The 16,687-nt window shown below is 49.1% G+C and overlaps 1 protein-coding gene across 1 annotated transcript in view; it reads right to left on the bottom strand.

Moving 5' to 3' along the window:
* The window catches only part of MT4 (metallothionein 4), a 26,240-nt gene continuing 9,553 nt past the window's right edge, over positions 1 to 16,687 (bottom strand). The window contains exons 3-6 of the mRNA XM_045533692.1: positions 16,508 to 16,622; positions 2,097 to 2,163; positions 803 to 868; positions 1 to 262 (exon numbers count right to left, since the gene is read on the bottom strand). Coding sequence (XP_045389648.1) covers positions 171 to 262; positions 803 to 868; positions 2,097 to 2,127 — 189 coding nt within the window. The 5' untranslated portion in view covers positions 2,128 to 2,163; positions 16,508 to 16,622 and the 3' untranslated portion in view covers positions 1 to 170. The remainder of the gene's footprint in view (positions 263 to 802; positions 869 to 2,096; positions 2,164 to 16,507; positions 16,623 to 16,687) is intronic.

Consider the following 16,687-nt stretch of genomic DNA (forward strand, 5'->3'; position numbering starts at 1 on the left):
ACAGCCACAAGGGAAAACTTTATTGCTCTAAGCACTTTACATGAATGTCACCAGCACCACATTTGGACAAATATATAAAAGCACAACCTATTGTACAATCATTCCACCTTCTCCATTCAGGCACTGTACAGACGCTTCCCAGGCCTCTCTCCCAGTGCGATGGATGGGTTTCAGGGGCAGCAGCTGCACTTGTCTGCACCCCCTTTGCAGATGCAGCCCCGGGCACACTTGGCACAGCCTGGGGGGCAGCAGGAGCAGCAGCCTGGAAGTGCCAGGAGATGCACAGATCAGCTCTGGGTCAACACTCCCGACTTACCACTGCCCCTCCGCCACTTAGAGGAAGTAGGAGAAGAAGAGTGTGTGGAAGAGGCTTCAATCTATATTAGCAAAACTCCTGGGACAGGAGGTTGTGCGATGTTAGAACAGGAAGGGATCTCAGGGGTCACCTAGAGTCCATCAGAGGCATAGAGAGGGCAGGGGCTTTGCCAAGGTCCCTGGGCAGTGGGAGAGGCAAGACCAGCACCCAGGGCTCAAGGCTCCAGGCCAGTGCTCTATCCCTGTCACCACTAGGCTGGACAGAACCTCCCCTCAGTCCCCTTCCTGCCCTAAACACTGTGGACGCCCTCATCCCCGGGTGGGCTGCAGCCCTGGGGAGATCTCTGCTCGGCTCTCATTTCAGATCTCTCTCCAAGTGAGTACAAAGCACCAGAGCCCCCTCTGTCCCGCTGTGGCTGGAGGATTGAGGATGGGGAATCAGGGCTTTCCGGCTCCTGGCCAGTGTCAGCCCCGCCACCATACTTACTTTTCCGACATGTTTTACAGTTGCAGGTTGTGCACTTGCAGTTGTCGCCACAGATGCAGATTCCTCCTAGAAGATAAGACAGAGCCACCGCAACTGTGAGGATGGAGGTGGAGCAGAGAACACAAGGCACATGCCGACTGTCACAGAGGCAGGTTTCTGCCCCCTGGGGAGTGGCTGGACCAGAGGGAGACGATGCTGCCGAACAGCACCCCAGTGTCAAGGACTGTCCAGTGGTTCCCAGTCACAGGCCACGGATGGGAACTGGGATAGCTGCCTCAGCTCCCCCCTGGGATACTTGTTAAAATGCAGATTCCTGGGCCCAACCCTTGAGATATTCTGATTCATAAGTCTGGGTGAGGAAAGGGAATCAGTTTCTTTAAAAAACCAACCAAGATGATTCTGATGTAGTATGAGGTTTGAGAACCAGTGGACTAGGCCACCTTTACCAAGCCCAGGGTTCCTCTGGGAACTGTCAGAGCCTTTCGGGCCCTCCTCACGTGCAGGAGGCAAGATAGAAACCATGAGGGAGCAGAAGAGAGGCCGAGGGACCTATGCAAGCCCAAAGTGAGAGCCACACTTTGTTCTCGTTTCATAAAAACCATCCATACTTAAAAAAAAAAATCTTATCATTTTGAATTTGAGAATGCTGGAAGCTTCTGTCTCTTTTGCAAGCTTTTGGTACAAACATGTCCTGTTAAGGACAAGGGAGTCTTGTGAGACTTCTTGATACCATTTGCCAAGGCTAAAAAGCCCAGAATGGCTTTGAACCCTGACTTCTCTCTTCTGGCCAATGTGCTTCCATGGAATTAAGTGGTATCAGAGACTCGAGAGTCCACGTAAGTTAGAAACAACTCCCCTGATGTCTGCAAGTGCTTAGTGATTTTAGCACTTTCACAGCAACCCCGGAGCATGAGCGGTTGGGAATGAGTAACCCTAGTTTACAGATGAGGAAACTGAGGACCGGGAATAAGTGTTGATAAGTAAAAGCAATGGACCCAAACTAGGCTGCTAGGTTCTGGGCCAGAGTTCTTCTCCCCACCCTGGTGGCTGCTCCTAGGGGCCAGCATCTAGAAGGGCCAAGGTTTTCAGGTTCCCATCTCAGCCAGGATGTCAATTCTAGAGCAGGCTGGGAGCTGGCAGAGAGTAAGGGCTTCCCCACAGGCTGCCAGTCTGGGACGAACCCCATGGGTGGCTCCTAATTGGAGGGAAGAGAAGTGTTAATCAGAGTCCTGCAGGTGCCCTGTAGGAAGCTGGTACAAGGTTCCAGGACCCCAGGGTGGGCCTCCATGCTTACCAGACATGCAGGTGCATTCTCCAGGGTCCATGGTCCAGGTGCCTGAGAGGCTCGGGTGCTGTCACAGCTGGGGAAGGAAGGCTGAGTGAGCAGCCACTGGAGGCTCCCTATTTATAGCCATGTAGGTAGGTGTAGACTGCGGCTCACCCCACCTCTCCCTGGGGCCAGACGCCCTGCACGTGGCTCAGCCAGACACTCCAGGCTGGGGGTTGGGGAGAGCAGGCAGAGGGAGGGCAGAGGGGAGGCTGCGCAGTACAGGCATTCAGGTAGCTCTTCAAAAGGGGTGCAGGTGGCTGTACCAGCCCCACCTGCCCACATGCCAAGGTGTCAGGGAACCAGACTCAGGCTCAAATGCACATACAGTGCTCAGACTAGTGGCCTCCTCCATTGGTCTCCAAGTCCTACGCATTCTATTACCTGCCATTTCTGTTCCCTCCTTCCCAGGGGCTGCTCCTGTTCCGGCTCAGGGCCTCCTTCTCTCTCCCTGGTTGACTGTAAAAGCCATTGCCATGGCAGGAGGCTCCAGGCTTTAGAAGGCACCCACCAAGAACCCCACTGGCCATGTCCCTTCCCCTGGGTGAGAAGCTAGAAAATCAGGGGACTGTGCCCAGCTGGAGCTTGAGACCTTTCCTTCTAGACCACATGTGAGTGGTGGACCAAGGGAGGACTTGGGGAGGTTTAACTACCGCCCCCATCTCCGTCACAACCCCATTCTTTGGTATAGGCAGCCGACTTATGTAAAATGCCCTGCAGACAGGCAGCTTCAAGCTTCCCCGACAAGCTGCCGTCCTCACCCACTCCCCGTATAGAAATTCTGGAGCCCCCGCTGCTCACACTTCCTCCAGGAAGCTGCCTCTGATCTCTCCCTCTCTCAGCTGGCAGAAATCACTCCCTCTCTGTCCCCTCGGGATGTGTTTGTATATTTCTCACAACATTTATTCTTTTCTACCCTGCCGTGTAATGATTTGTGTTCATGGCGCTCACCTCCCTCGCCCCAGTCTGCGGGCTCTCAGGGGAAAGACCCATGTCTGAGGCATCTCTCGGCCTCCTCAGTGTTTTGCACGATGTTTAGTGGGCGTTGAATGAATGAACAAATGAATGAGTCAGAAGAGTACAGCAGTCGAACGAATGAAGACACAAGAGAGGAGTGTGTAAGTAAAGAGGTGAAAGACTGAGTAAAAGGTGAGAGCACAAACGTCTGCATCTCCTGCGTGTAGCGCTACTGAGGACCCCTGCTGAAAACGCTGTCCCTCTTCAGAAAGGCAAAACATGGGCCTGGCCCTAGCCAGTGGGGGTACTTCCTCCAGTTCCTAGTTTGGCTTAGTGGGGTCTCTGTCATTCATCCCTAAGGACCTCCTTGGCCCTGGGGCTGATCTCTGGAACCATGGATGTTGAGCTGAGAACTTCTAACGAGTTATAGGAACAAGAACCCACACACGACCCCGAGAACTTGCAACGGCTGGAAAGCTCAGCTTAAACCCACACTTAGCAAATAAATACTTTGGAGAAGCGATCCTTAACCTTCTTGGGGAATTCAAGGAGCCCTTTGAAAATCCAATGCAAGCTCTGGACCCCTCCCCAGGGGTGGGGGGAAAGCACAAATACATCTTTCCGCCACAAGTTCAGGGATTCCGTGCATCTCCTAAATCCCACTGCTGACCCCCTGAGGGGTCCTGACTTCAGAATCCCTCTGCTGAGAAGCAGTTCTGCCTGGAGCATCTCCTCTCCTCACACAGCAACTCCAGCTCCTCTGAGCCACTGAGTCCTAAATATCTCCTTCTCCAGGGATGGCCTGGACTTTAGGCATAAGTAAATTCAAGTGGTTTTCTCAAAACAGCGAAACAGATGGTCCCAAAGGATCATCTAATATTCCACCTCTTAGGAAACATAAAATGACAGGGTTTTTGTTGTCTCTCCTTCCCATAAAGGTAAAAGCTGCTCCTGTGTCTAGCAGTTTCTGCCAGAAAGAAGTTTCTGAAACTCCTGGCCTAGGGATGGGGGGGTTAAGCCTGCGATGATGGAGAAGAAAGGTCTGCCCTGACCCCACACCCTGGTCTATGTCTTGCTGTTGGATCGCCACCCACCTCCTAATGTGTGTGTCTTCTCAGGAGCAGCCTAGAGCCACTGGTTTTATTACGCTGCTTTATAAACTGGCTTCTCTAGACCACAAGCCGCTTGAGAACAGGGCCGTGGCTTATTCATCTCCACATCCCCCTGGCCAGGCACACTGGGTGCTGCTCCGCAGTAGGTACCCAATAAATATTTATAGGCTAATGGTGAATAATGGGCTCCACTAACAGAGTCACATCCAGGCTGTCTGCTCCGGCTCTTGTCAAAGAGATTCCAAGCACCTTGCTGCTCACCAAGAGTAGGCAAAAGTTTGAGACCTTGACCTCTCTGAGCCTCAGTTTCCTCATCTGCAAAGTCTAGCTCATACAAATGACAACCCTACAGCACTGTTGTTGGGAAGGTTAAATGACAGAATGTATGGTAAGCAGTTAGTTCAAAATCTGGCACATAAGCCAGGCGCGGTGGCTCATGCCTGTAATCCTAGCACTCTGGGAGGCTGAGGCAGGAGGTCCGCTTGAGCCCAGGAGTTTGAGGTTGCTGTGAGCTAGGCTAACACCATGGCACTCTAGCCCAGGCAACAGAACAAGACTCTGTCTCAAAAAAAAAAAAAAAAAAAAAAAAAATCTGGCACCATATTATCATGATTACTATTACTAATATTATCATTATCTGTGCCTAACACAACTTGGCAGCTTGGTTCCACCACCCACCCATTTGTAAGTTTCAGGTTCATAGAGCCCCAGCTGGTCCCGCAGCCCAGAGCAGGATGCATTCATCAGCAGTGAGCATTGTGGAGGTTAAGTCTCTGTGCTCCCAGTTTTTAAGCTCAGCCTAGTTCACTGGGGTCCCAGGGCCTGGAGACCATGGGGCACTGCCTCTCCTTGCTGCAGTTTCAAACTGTTTGAAGGCAAAGTTGACCTTTCACCTACAGACCCTCGTATGGGGGTATTTCTGGCCTTATGCGTATGACTAGGCATGAGATGTGGTGGGAAAAATCAGAGCAGACAGGGCCCTGTGGGGCATCAGCTGGATTCCAAGACGATCAGCACTGAACGAACTCTGAGAATTTGGGGTCACTGAGCTTAGGTCAGTGGCGGGGGCGGTTGGGGGGGATTTGAACTTGGCTTCTCAACTTGCTGCTGGCATTCACGCTTTAGATCTGAAGAACTCAGGACAGAATTGTTTAGCAGTTAAAAGCCTTTGTGGCTTTATAAAGTGTTTATTAATTTTTTATTAGAAAAAAATTCAAACATACTCAAAAGTACAAAGAATAGTATTCCAAACACGGCCATATCTACCGCCCAGAATGAAGACATGTCAACATCGTCCTGTTTGCTTCAGTTCTCTTAATTACAAGAAATAAAAATTTCAACAAGTTCCTGGCTTTAAACAGCATCTATGTGCTGGTGGCTTCCAACTTAGATTTCTAGCCCCAGCCTCTCCTCTGAAGTCCAGTCTCGTGTCCTGGCTGCTACTCAACACCTCCACGTGGATGTCAGACGACATCTCAACCCGTCCTGTCTGCACCCCAGCTCCTGCCCCCCGCCTGGCCTCCTGCCAGATCTTCCCACAGTCTCGTCTGCCTCTGTGATGCCACTTGGTTTGAGCTGTCATTATCCCTCGCCGAGATTCAGCACCTGTGTCCCAACTGGTGTCCCTGCATCTGACTCTTTGCTGTCCTCTTTGCATGCCCCTCCCCCACATTTGCCACCCAACACTCAAGAGTGATCCCATTACAATAAAAGTGACATCACATCACTGTTCCACTCAGAAAGCTTTAGAAGATTTCCATCTCACTGAGGAAACAACAAAGCTCTTGGTCACCTCTGGTCAGCCCCTGTTCCCTCTCTGCCTTGTCTCCACTGTGCTTCCCCAGCCTCCCTTCCTGGACGCTCCTTGAACTTGCCAGGCATGCTTCAGCCCCAGGGCCTTGGCAGGTGTCTGAAAGATCCTCCCCTAGATATCGGCTCTGCTTACTCTTTTTTTTAATTTCAAAATATTACGGGGGAACAATTGTTTAGGTTACGTACATTGCCTTTACCTGAGTCAGAGCTACACGCGTGTCCATCCGAGACTGTGCGCACCGCACCCACACGGTTTGAATGTCCCCATGCCCTCCGCTGATCTGTGCAAACGAGGCAACATTCATCGGTGTGGGGCAGGTGGGTGGGGGAGGAGGAGAGGGGTAAATTCTACTTACTCTTTACCTCCTTCAGGCAAGGTGCTCTCTGGCCACCTTCCCTAAGATTTCTACCCCCTCCCTTAGCACTTTTGTGTGGCTTTTTGCTTTCATTTTCTTCTTTGGTACTTGCCACCGCAAAACATCCTGTATATTTTGCTCATTTATCTTGTTTATTGTTGGACATGAGCAGGGATTTGGGTCTGTTTTGTTCACTGCTATACACTCAGTGTCTAGAAAAGTACCTGATACCTCGCAGCGGCTCCATTTGTTGAATTAATATATCAAAGTCCCCTTATATTCCTTCTTAGACCCCCATCTTTCCCTAAAGGAAGCCGGTTATAGAGTTCATGTGCATCCTCCCCATTCTTGTGCTAATATTTTTCTACACATGTGGGCATGTACAATCTGTATACGGTATTGCTTTGCGTGTTTTTAAAAAGTCTGTAAGTGGTACCACAATGCTAGTATTCTGAACCTGTTTCCCCTTCCGCTGTTATGTTGTTGAGGTCTATCCATGCTGATGCATGGCTAGTCTATAATATCGCATCGTATGACTACGCTGCATTCTATTAGCCATTTCCTACCGGCATTCAGGTTGCTTCCACACTCTCTCTATTATGAAGATGCCGTAAGGACCTCCCCGAACGTTCATGTCTCATAGATGAGTGTGCAGGTTTCATTCATCCCTAGAAGGATGGGTAGGTTGTAGGGGCAATTGGTCTCCAAAGATGGTATACCAATTTATGCTCCTTCTAGTAATTTCTGAGAGCCCCCATTTCTCCCCACCTCCTCCAATGCTTCTTGTATTCACACTTTAAAATGTCTTTCCATCTGGTAAGTGTGAAGAAGCTCACTGGGGTCTAACTGAGGTATAATCTGCACGTTCCTGCCTCCCAGCTTCATCAGCCGTTTCCATCCAGAGATAGAAACAGAGACAGAGCAACTGAGAAAGCTACGCGAGTGAGGGAGGCTGAGGCTATGCTCACTCAGGGTAGTTCTAGCAAAACCTCTCCCTCTAACCACAATATATACACACACAAACACATGCAAAATTCTGCTTTTCTGTCCCCCAATTCCACTCTTGGAACCCTAGTTAAGAACAGCCAGTATGGAACCAGCCACCAGGGAGGTGGGTCCCAGCTCTGTGGATGGTAAAAATCAGGCCACGGCTAATTAGGAGCCACCTTGCTCAGAGCCCAAACCACCACCTGTGCACTCGGCAGGCTTCACAGGCTCTCTGGGGCTTGCGGCTGCGGGTTAATTACATGGGACTCAGCTCCACAGCTATAATTCAGTATCCACCGGGCAAGTGAAACCCTCTGCTTTGCACACGGCCCCCAGGAAGGATGAGTAAGGCCAAAGCCCACAATTACCCACACTCATTGCCCCCAGCAGCAGACTGGCTGGGCCAGTTTGGCTGGCCGCCCAGATGAGGGCTTTCGAAAGGGGGAAGGAGGCTCCCTGTCCGACCTTTCCTCCTTCCTTCCTCCTTCTTCTCTTTTCTTTGTTCTTTCTTTCCTTTCTTTCCTTCTGTCCTTCTTTAATCAGTCATTCAGCACAAATACCAGGCTTTGGGCTTGTCCTGCGGAAGGAGTAAGTGAACCAGACACAGAGCTTTGGTTCTTAGGAGCTTGCTTTCCAGGAGGGGTGATAAGCATGTCCACAGCTATTAGAGAAAGAGAAAGCAGGCCAGGCTCGGTGGCCCATGCCTTTAATCCTAGCACTCTGGGAGGCCAAGGCAGGAGGATCACTTGAGGCCAGGAGTTCAAGACTAGCCTGAGCAAGGGCGTGGCACACGCCTGTAGTCCCAGCTACTTGGGAGGCTGAGGCAGGAAGATCCCTTGAGCCCAGGACTCTGAGGTTGCAGTGAGCTATGATGATGCCACTGCACTCTAGTCTGGCCAACAGAGTGAGACTCTGTCCCCTGCTCCCCCCCCCAAAAAGGAGAAAGCAAGCAGGGTCTCTGTGAGGGCAGCACTTGAACGAGTCTGAGGGTGAGCCCCTCCTCACTTGCCTCACTCTAGTCTGGGCCCTTCATTTCTCCAGTCTAGGTCACCTCTGGGGTCCTCAAGGACTGTGAGGGCTGGACTAGGGGTTTTCACATTGTGCATGCTCAGAGCCCTGCGGGTTCGTGGGGGATATTGTAGGGACTGCTGTGAGTGGGATGCTGGGTCCCGTCTCCCATTCTCTCTATTTAAACAGGCAACTCATCTTTAAAAAGTCAGTTTTATCCTGTGCATCCCACCCCTCCCTGCTCACACACATCATGCTTTGATGGGAGGTCGGTAGATAGTACTGAGCTAGAACCACTTGGAAAATTGTTAGATACAAGCCCTGCCTAGCGAGGTCGGTGGACGTAACCAAGACAACATAGGGGATTGTGGCAGACCTGCTCCTGCTGCCCCAAGTGAACAGAGCTCGTGGCCCAGTGCTTTTCCATGTATTCCCTTCTTTTTTTAAATGAGTTTTTTAATTCTCAACTAATTTTAGGACAAATCAGAAGAGACAATTAAATATGGAACCTTCCAACATGATCAAATACTAACATTAAGTTCTATTTATTTCAACTTTTAAAGGAATAAAACAATGAAAGAGAGTGGAAACCTGTGTGTAATCTTCCCTGAGCTCATTTCCCTACCATCAAACCAATTTCACGAATTACGAGTTTATCATGTCCATACATAGTTTTCTTTTCTTTTTTTTAATGACCTATCCTGTCTCCTGACCATACATGGCTATCTACTTTTACTACATATAAAAATTACATAGCCTTGTTTTACAGGTTTATAAACCTTATATAAAATGGCATCATTCTCTGTGTAGCTTTTTATAGGTTTTTTTTTTTTTTTTTTTTTGAGACAGAGTCTCGCTCTGCCTGTGCTAGAGTGCCGTGGCGTCAGCTTAGGTCACAGCAACCTCAAACTCCCGGGCTCAAGCCATCCTCCTGCCTCAGCCTCCCAAGTAGCTGGGACTACAGTCATGCGCCACCATGCCTGGCTAATTTTTTCTATACATATTTTTAGTCGTCCAGATAATTTATTTCTATTTTTAGTAGGGATGGGGTCTCGCTCCTGCTCAGGCTGGTCTCGAACTCCTGACCTCGAGCGATCCACCCACCTTGGCCTCCCAGAGTGCTAGGATTACAGGCGTGAGCCACCATACAATTTTTTTGTTTTTGCTCAGCCTTTGGAAATGTATCTATGATTTTTAACTGCTTTATGTTATTCTGTTGTATGACTGCATCACAGTTTATTTTTTTCCCTGTTAATAGGCATTTAGATGTTTCCACTTTTTCATTGTGATGAACACTGCTGCAATGAATGAAAAGCACACGTTTCGTTATGTGAAATGTTCCAGAGTTTCTCTAGAGGATGTGCCGGGCGTGGACTTGCTGGTTTGGAGGAAACAGGCATATTCTGCTTTACTAGACCTTCCCGAATTGCTCGCTGTGAGGGTTGACACTCCCATGAGCAACACACTCAAGTACTCACTTTTCCATGTCCTTGTCAACACTTGGCATTGTCAGAATTTTTAATTTTTGCCAATGAAACTGTGTTCTAAGCTTTGGGCTAGCCTCTGGATGGAGCAGATATGACGGATATGAAAGGGCATTTCCTTGGTTGTGGATTTGCATTGCCCTACTTACTAGGCTGAGCATATTGTCATGTGGTTTTTAGCTGTTTTGATCTCCTCTCTGCTATAGCTTGGTGGGATATAGCCCTAACCAATCTCACTTTGGGAACAGTTCGTATCATTTTCTCAGACACACTGCCTGTCTTCCTGCCCCTCCCCCCCATTCGTGGTTTTAACTTCCCAGTTTAGGAAGCTCGAAAATGCCCTTGGGAGATGAAGAAAATGAATATGCTGACATATCCCCAGGAAGGTCGCTCCAGGTGCGCTGGGGAGTGCAGGCGGCGTCCTGAACCAGCACCCTCTGAAAGCAGTCACTAAACCTGTGGGGCAATGGTCTTGCTGACTTGGGCCAAGTCTGAGTTAGCCTCCTACACTTCACCCCCATTCATTTAGAACCCCTTCCTTCCAGTTGTAATGAATCCATGGCAAGGAGGTCTGGCTTGCTCTGTAATGCCTCTCACGAATACTTGAAGAAGGAGGGAAGCCGAATAACTCTTGGAATTAACATGATTCTAGAATGCCAGAGCTCTGAGAGCAGTAATGTGGTCCAAACCTTCTCTCAATCCCGGTTCAAAGATTGGGAGCTTGAGGCCCCAAGACAGGGGAGTGCCCTGCCTGTCATTCTACCCACAGGGTGAATCAGCTGAGTGGGCGAGGAGGAGGAAAACCTCCAGGCGTCTTCGCACCTCTTAGGCAACTGTACTATGGCCATTCACAGAAGCTCCTGCTAGGATTAAGCAACCGCTGCAGACCCCACACGGTGCCACACGCCTCACCCAGGGGTACGAAGAAGGTTTATTGTGCGATTGAAGCGCTGAGATACCAGAGAAGAAGCCGCTGGCGAGCATCACAGCACCACGTGCCGGGACGGTGAAACAGACTAAGGTGCCTCATGTGCATCTTAGAGTCTCTCTCCTCTCACTCTCCAGCCCTTCCTTTCCTCCTTCTTCCTCTTCTCTCCTCCTTTTGTCTCATTCCTCCTTTACTCTCTTACCTCTCATTTTTCTCTTGTTTATTCTTTTCTCTTTCCTCATGCAAGAGCACCAGCCTGGGACTCAGGGCATCTGGACCCTCTGAACTCTCTCATTGGGATCACTCACTCACGAGTTCACATCCCTGCCCTTGGCCTCAGTTTCCCTGAGATAACAAGGAAGTGTTCACTGCTGGATGACTGCTCAGGCCCCTCCCAGCTCTGCGTCTGGTGCTAGTAAGGCGACAACTGTTTGGAGGATGCCTGTCCATAAGATTCCCAGAGAGGCAACCCCCTCAGCCAGTGTCCCCCCCCAAATCAGTTTGTATCTAAGGCACTGGGATCAAAGCCACTTTTGAGAGAAACCTTACAAACTATTTACTGTTCCCAGTCACTTTTTGGCCATGATTTTTCTCCAAAGACGTGGGATTAGATTCCGCGGCTCGGGCCCTACAGACCTAGCAGTGTGCTCACCACACAGTGGCTTGCCAGATTTTCAAGGTTTCCTCCAGTTCTGAAACCCCAGGGGTCTGTGGGCTTCTGCTTGAACAGCAGAGACCAAGGCTCAAACGGCAGAGCCCTTACCCACCAAACAGGGATTTTGTGAATAGCCCAGACTCTAGTGCACTGGGTATTTATTGATCTCTTCAGTATGAATATGTAGTTCTCTGAAGATAATCAGATCATCGCCAATTAATGTTAGGGAGAAAAAAACAAAGACAACAGTGGGTTGGGTAGCAGGAGAATAATTATCCACCGCATTCATTTCCCGCATTGTAAAGGGTTCAGTAACCCCTCTCAGAGCCCGAGGGGCTCCTGACCTAATGTCTTTACCCAGAAGGGATCTGGGAAGCCCAGCGTGAGAACAAGGAAGGCTGGCCCTAGCCGGGCATGAAGGCCTGGGTGTGCTAGAATTCCTGGCCAGATACAGCACTGAGTGAGCCTCCGGTGGATGCAGATTTACGCTGTCACTGCTTTGATTCTCTCTTTCTGTGGCCTTGAGCAAGCCACTTGACCCCAGTTTTCCTGCCCATAAAATGGGGATAATAACATACCCCTCTAAGGGTGCTTCTTAAGAATAATTGGCCGTTTTTTGCAGGGCACTTTGAAGAAAATTGGTGTGGGGATATTCTGTTGGCTCTGGAATTTTCCTTGGTGCAGATATCAAACAGATGAGGGTGGCCAATGTTCTGATTCTGGTACTCCCAGCCAAACCACTTTCCCCAGTTCAGTTGGAGAAGAAGAGGGGGGAGGGGCTGTGATCACAGCCCGAGCCTGCCTAGACTATTAAAGGCACAAGTCTGTCTTTGATGCCTGCCTGCAACGCTTGTTAATTTTAATAGGAAGAGAGCAGAGGCGAGAAGGCTCTGCTTAGCAGAAGAAAACAGGTCTGGGCCAAAGAGGATTAGTGCCAAGTAAATTTAGATCTTGTTTGGCTTTGAAGTCCTTGGCTCCAGTGCTGGAATTACAGGACAACTCCTAGATGTCAGCAGGGTGGGAGGCAGGGGGCTGGGGAAACTGTGGACCTGGCCCCCCCCACCCCGCAGTTCCTAGCTCAGCCAGGAGCAGATCAGCCAGGAGCAGATGGCCCCTGTCTTAATTTGCGAATCCCTTTAGGGTCAACAATCTCCCAAGCTGGTGAATTTCTGGGGAAACTTTGAACAGGGGTCTTGAACTTAAGTATGTTCAGGGGCTAGGCAGTTAATACATAAGAGTGAAGTAGCCTGACTGTGGGTAATAGGGAATGGTGGGAACTGCAGCAAACTGTCTGAGCTTCCATTTAATATTGGGATTTGGGAATAAGGGTCAAATTTTGCCAGCTCTTCTGATTTTATAGAGAAATTGAAAATCTGCATTTGCATGTGCGTGTGTATATGTGTGCATGTGTGTGTGCGTGTGTGTGTGTGTGTGTGTGTGATATTCCAATTTTTAAACATTGATCAAAGCTGTTATTTTTTTAATACTTTTCTCATGAACAAACATATGCACAGGCCAGAGTAGTCCAGGGGACCCTGTTCTGTGAACGTTGCCTTGAAAACCTATAGCTTCAGTCTCTTAAGACTCATCTAGGCCTTTGGTTACCATTTTCTAGAGACTTTAGACTGGTCCCTGGTTGAGGGCATCAGAATCACCCAGAGAGAGCTCTTAAAACATACAAATGTTTAGGGATTCTGATTTAGGGCTTGGAATGGGATCTAGGGGTGTCTCATATTTTTAAAACTCATCGGGTGATTCTGATGGACAGCTGAGTTTGAGAAATAGTGACCTGATGAGTCCCTCTCAGTGGTTTTTAATTTCTTTTGGGTCATAAGCCATTTTGAGAAGCTGAAGAAAGTTATCAACACTTTCCCTAGAGAAAAAAAAGATGCTCATCTAGGAAAAAACTTGCATCCAATGCTCATCCAAGGCTCGTCCTTCAGGGGGTCTCAGTGCCCTTCCTCTGAAGTCTATCCACGGCCACCAAGTTCAGAACCTCCGCTGTGCATGATGGTAGAATCTCATCTACCAGAGCGCTGCAAATGATCCCCAGGATCTCATTTGTACTCCTCCAGTGATGGGGAGCTCATTGCCCTGGGAGATAGCTCATCCCCTTTTGGGGAGCAGTAGTCTTCACTCAAACCCTTCCCACAGCAGCCCTCTCCAGCACCCCCAGCTTTCACCCACATGTTCCACATTTGTCCTCTGGCTAATCTCTCTTGTTTTACTGGGCGGTGGGAGAGAGAGCTGCTGCAGGAGGCCAGGAGAAGCTGGGGGTAGCAATGATGACGAGCTATTCTTCTTGGGATTTGAGACTTCAGGACCAGATCCTGGCCACTGCTGCTCATCACTCTGCTCCTTTTACAGGCCCCCTCCATTCACCCAGTATGAAACAGCAAACTTGAAGGTTTACGTCCATGTCAGCTTCCTCATCCTCCCCCTGTCCCCTTCCCTGTGGCTGACTTTCTTTCCCATGCCTGTGAGATGAGCCTTTTCAACATGAGTGAAGTACAGCTTGGAAATAGCAGAAGCATCAAATAAAGGAGCATTTGAATCCATTTAGCTCAGCACTCTTGCTTGGACCAGGGTCTGTGGGTATTTGAGAGAGAGGAATGCTACCTTCTGTGATATTCATGCCATCACTTATTCATTGAACCAGTTGTCCAAACACTGACTGTTATAAGTGGGCCTCAAACATATTTCCTGTCACCAGCTTCAGATCTGTTATGTAGGAATCTGAAGCCTCCTTCTGTTTTTATTCTTGGCCCAATCTACCTCTTGGCTTAGAACACATCATAAGATCCTTCTGAGTAAAGTAGGTTGGAGAGGGTGCTTCTCTGTCTTGAACTGTTTTAAACTTGAAGGAAGACCTCTCCTTTGAATAGCTGAGGTTGGGTGACTCAACTATTCCTTCCTTCTGCATCCACTTTGAGACTTTATAGATTTAATTCAAGCCAAGCCTCCTCTTCTCCATGTGGAAGAGACCTCATTCCATAGCTCTGTCATCTCACCATCCTTTTGGTCACTGTAGTCATCCGCAGTTGCCTGTGAAATGTCCCCAGGTTTGAAAGCAAATGCCCCCAAGTGTTTTCACCTGCCTTTCATCCCAGAGCTTCCAGAAAAAGGGAAACACGTGTGCCTGCAAATATGGGCCCAAGCAAGTGAATCCCACATGGAGGCTGGGAAAGTGGCATCCTCTTACCAACACATAGAAGACAGGTGTGACTGGCCACTTCTCATCGAATGGCTGCCCATGGGCCTGCCAAATGCCCACTCATGCATTCACGCCACAAACGTTTACCAAGTTTGTAAGATGTGCCAGGCTCTGGGCTACAGATGTAGCAATCAGTAAAACCAAGCAAGTCCTTGCCTTCCTGATTCTAACATTTCAACATGAATAATTACAAATTGTGGTATGTGACATGGGTGAATATCTACAGATACATAAAGGGAAGCCCAACTCAGACAAAAGAGGTAAACCTTTAGCTGAGACTTGTGGAGGGAAAATTGTTCCAGGCAGAGGGAACAGCATATGCAAATGTCCTGTGGCCAGAAAGAGGTTGGCTTATTTGAGAAACTGAGAGAAAGCCAATGTGGCTAGAGGTAGTGACTAAGGGGAAAGAAGTACTGCAAGAGCTGTGAGTCAAATGCCTACAGGGTTCAGCAGGTTTCATGAATATGTGAAGTTAGCCAGGTCAGAGACAAAAGGGAGCAGTGGGGACTGTGGCAAATTGGGGAAAACAGGACCTGTGTAAATGAGGCAGCTACCGCTCAATTCCAGCCAATCTTACACACGTGGAGATGAAATCTGCGAGTCCAGTGTTGCCAGACCTTATGATTTTTCAATAGAACTCCCAAATATAGATTTTTATACAAAATCTCTAATAAATAAAACCCACCGAGATCCTCATAACACATATTTGATGGCCTGGGTGCTGCCTCTTTGCAGTCTCTGAGCTGGACAAATCCACAGCAGAGAATCAAGGAATTGCCGCAGGGGACTGTCTCTCATCATGTCAGGAAACTGAGGCCCAGAGTATTCTCAGCTCTTGTTCCATGTGGTGATTTCCTGAGGCACAAGGGGCCTTTCAGGCTGATTTTCTCCTTGGGCTCCAGGCAAGCTTTGAACTGTGGGGCTCAGTTTTCTAATTTGCAACTGGGAGTGTTGAGGCCAAGTTTGGCAGCTGCCTGGGACTACAGCGGGAGGGAGGGGTAATTAGGGTTTGAAAACGACTTTGAAGTTTCCCAAAGCAGAAGAGCTAAATACTCGGAAAAGCTCAGAAGGGGATTTCAAAGGGCTTGTTCCTTAGAGTGACACTGCCTGACATGCCCCAGCTCATCCCATGTCCAGGGAGCCTTACCCAGAGGGACTATGAACAAGTGGCTGCCCTCTGCTGTGGGAGTCCCAGGAGCACCCCAGTATACCCTCGTCGCCCCCCTCAGCCTATCCTTTCCTTCCTTCCCTTCTGTTCTCCTTTCCTTCCTCACCCAGATACTCAGTCCCTTCTCCGTGCCAGCTGTGGTGCCAGTTCTAGAAATACATCCTCGTAGAGCTTGCAGCCCAGCAAGGAAAATAGACAGGGAATCAGAATTACATTCCAGTGTGTGTTACAAGACAGAACTTGCAGGGGACCCTAGGAGCCACGGGAGCAAATAACCAACCCGTCCAGGGGGTCAGGAATTACCAAGTAAGTGAGAGTAAGTGATGCTTTAACTGCAACCTGAAGTTAAGCAGGAGCTAGCTCCAGGGCTGGGGGAGGAAAGAGTGGGAGAATATTCCAGATGCAGGGAGCTTCCAGGATCAGAGACTGGTGGGGTGGGGGTGAGGGAGTTTAAGTAGTCCCAGACTTGACTTACTTAACTGTCCACACTGGTGGAGCCCTGGAGTCCAAGGCCAAATGGTGGATTGGCAGTTAGGAGGTGTACAGAAGCTAAATCGCACAGAGCCTCAGGAGCCAGGGCAAGGATTTTTTTTTTTTTTCAACCTTGAGGGTAATAGAATAATAAGTTTCTGAATTTCAACCCAAAAGGAAATGTTAGGATTTGATTGCATTTCTTCAGCACTCAGTGGTTACTTACTTGGTTTTATCTCCTTAGAGGAAAGTCTGGTCAACCAATAGCTTCTAATTCTGCTCTTCTCTGATCACCAAATCTTTCTGCACCTTTTCTGCATCCCAAGACACCAGCATCTCACCTGCAAAGTAAGTACTATTGTAAGTCTGTATTTGGGATGAGAACGCTGGCTCAAAGAGCTCAGCT

Source organism: Lemur catta, chromosome 20 (assembly GCF_020740605.2).
Source record: "Lemur catta isolate mLemCat1 chromosome 20, mLemCat1.pri, whole genome shotgun sequence".
NCBI classification, from domain to species: Eukaryota; Metazoa; Chordata; class Mammalia; order Primates; family Lemuridae; genus Lemur; species Lemur catta.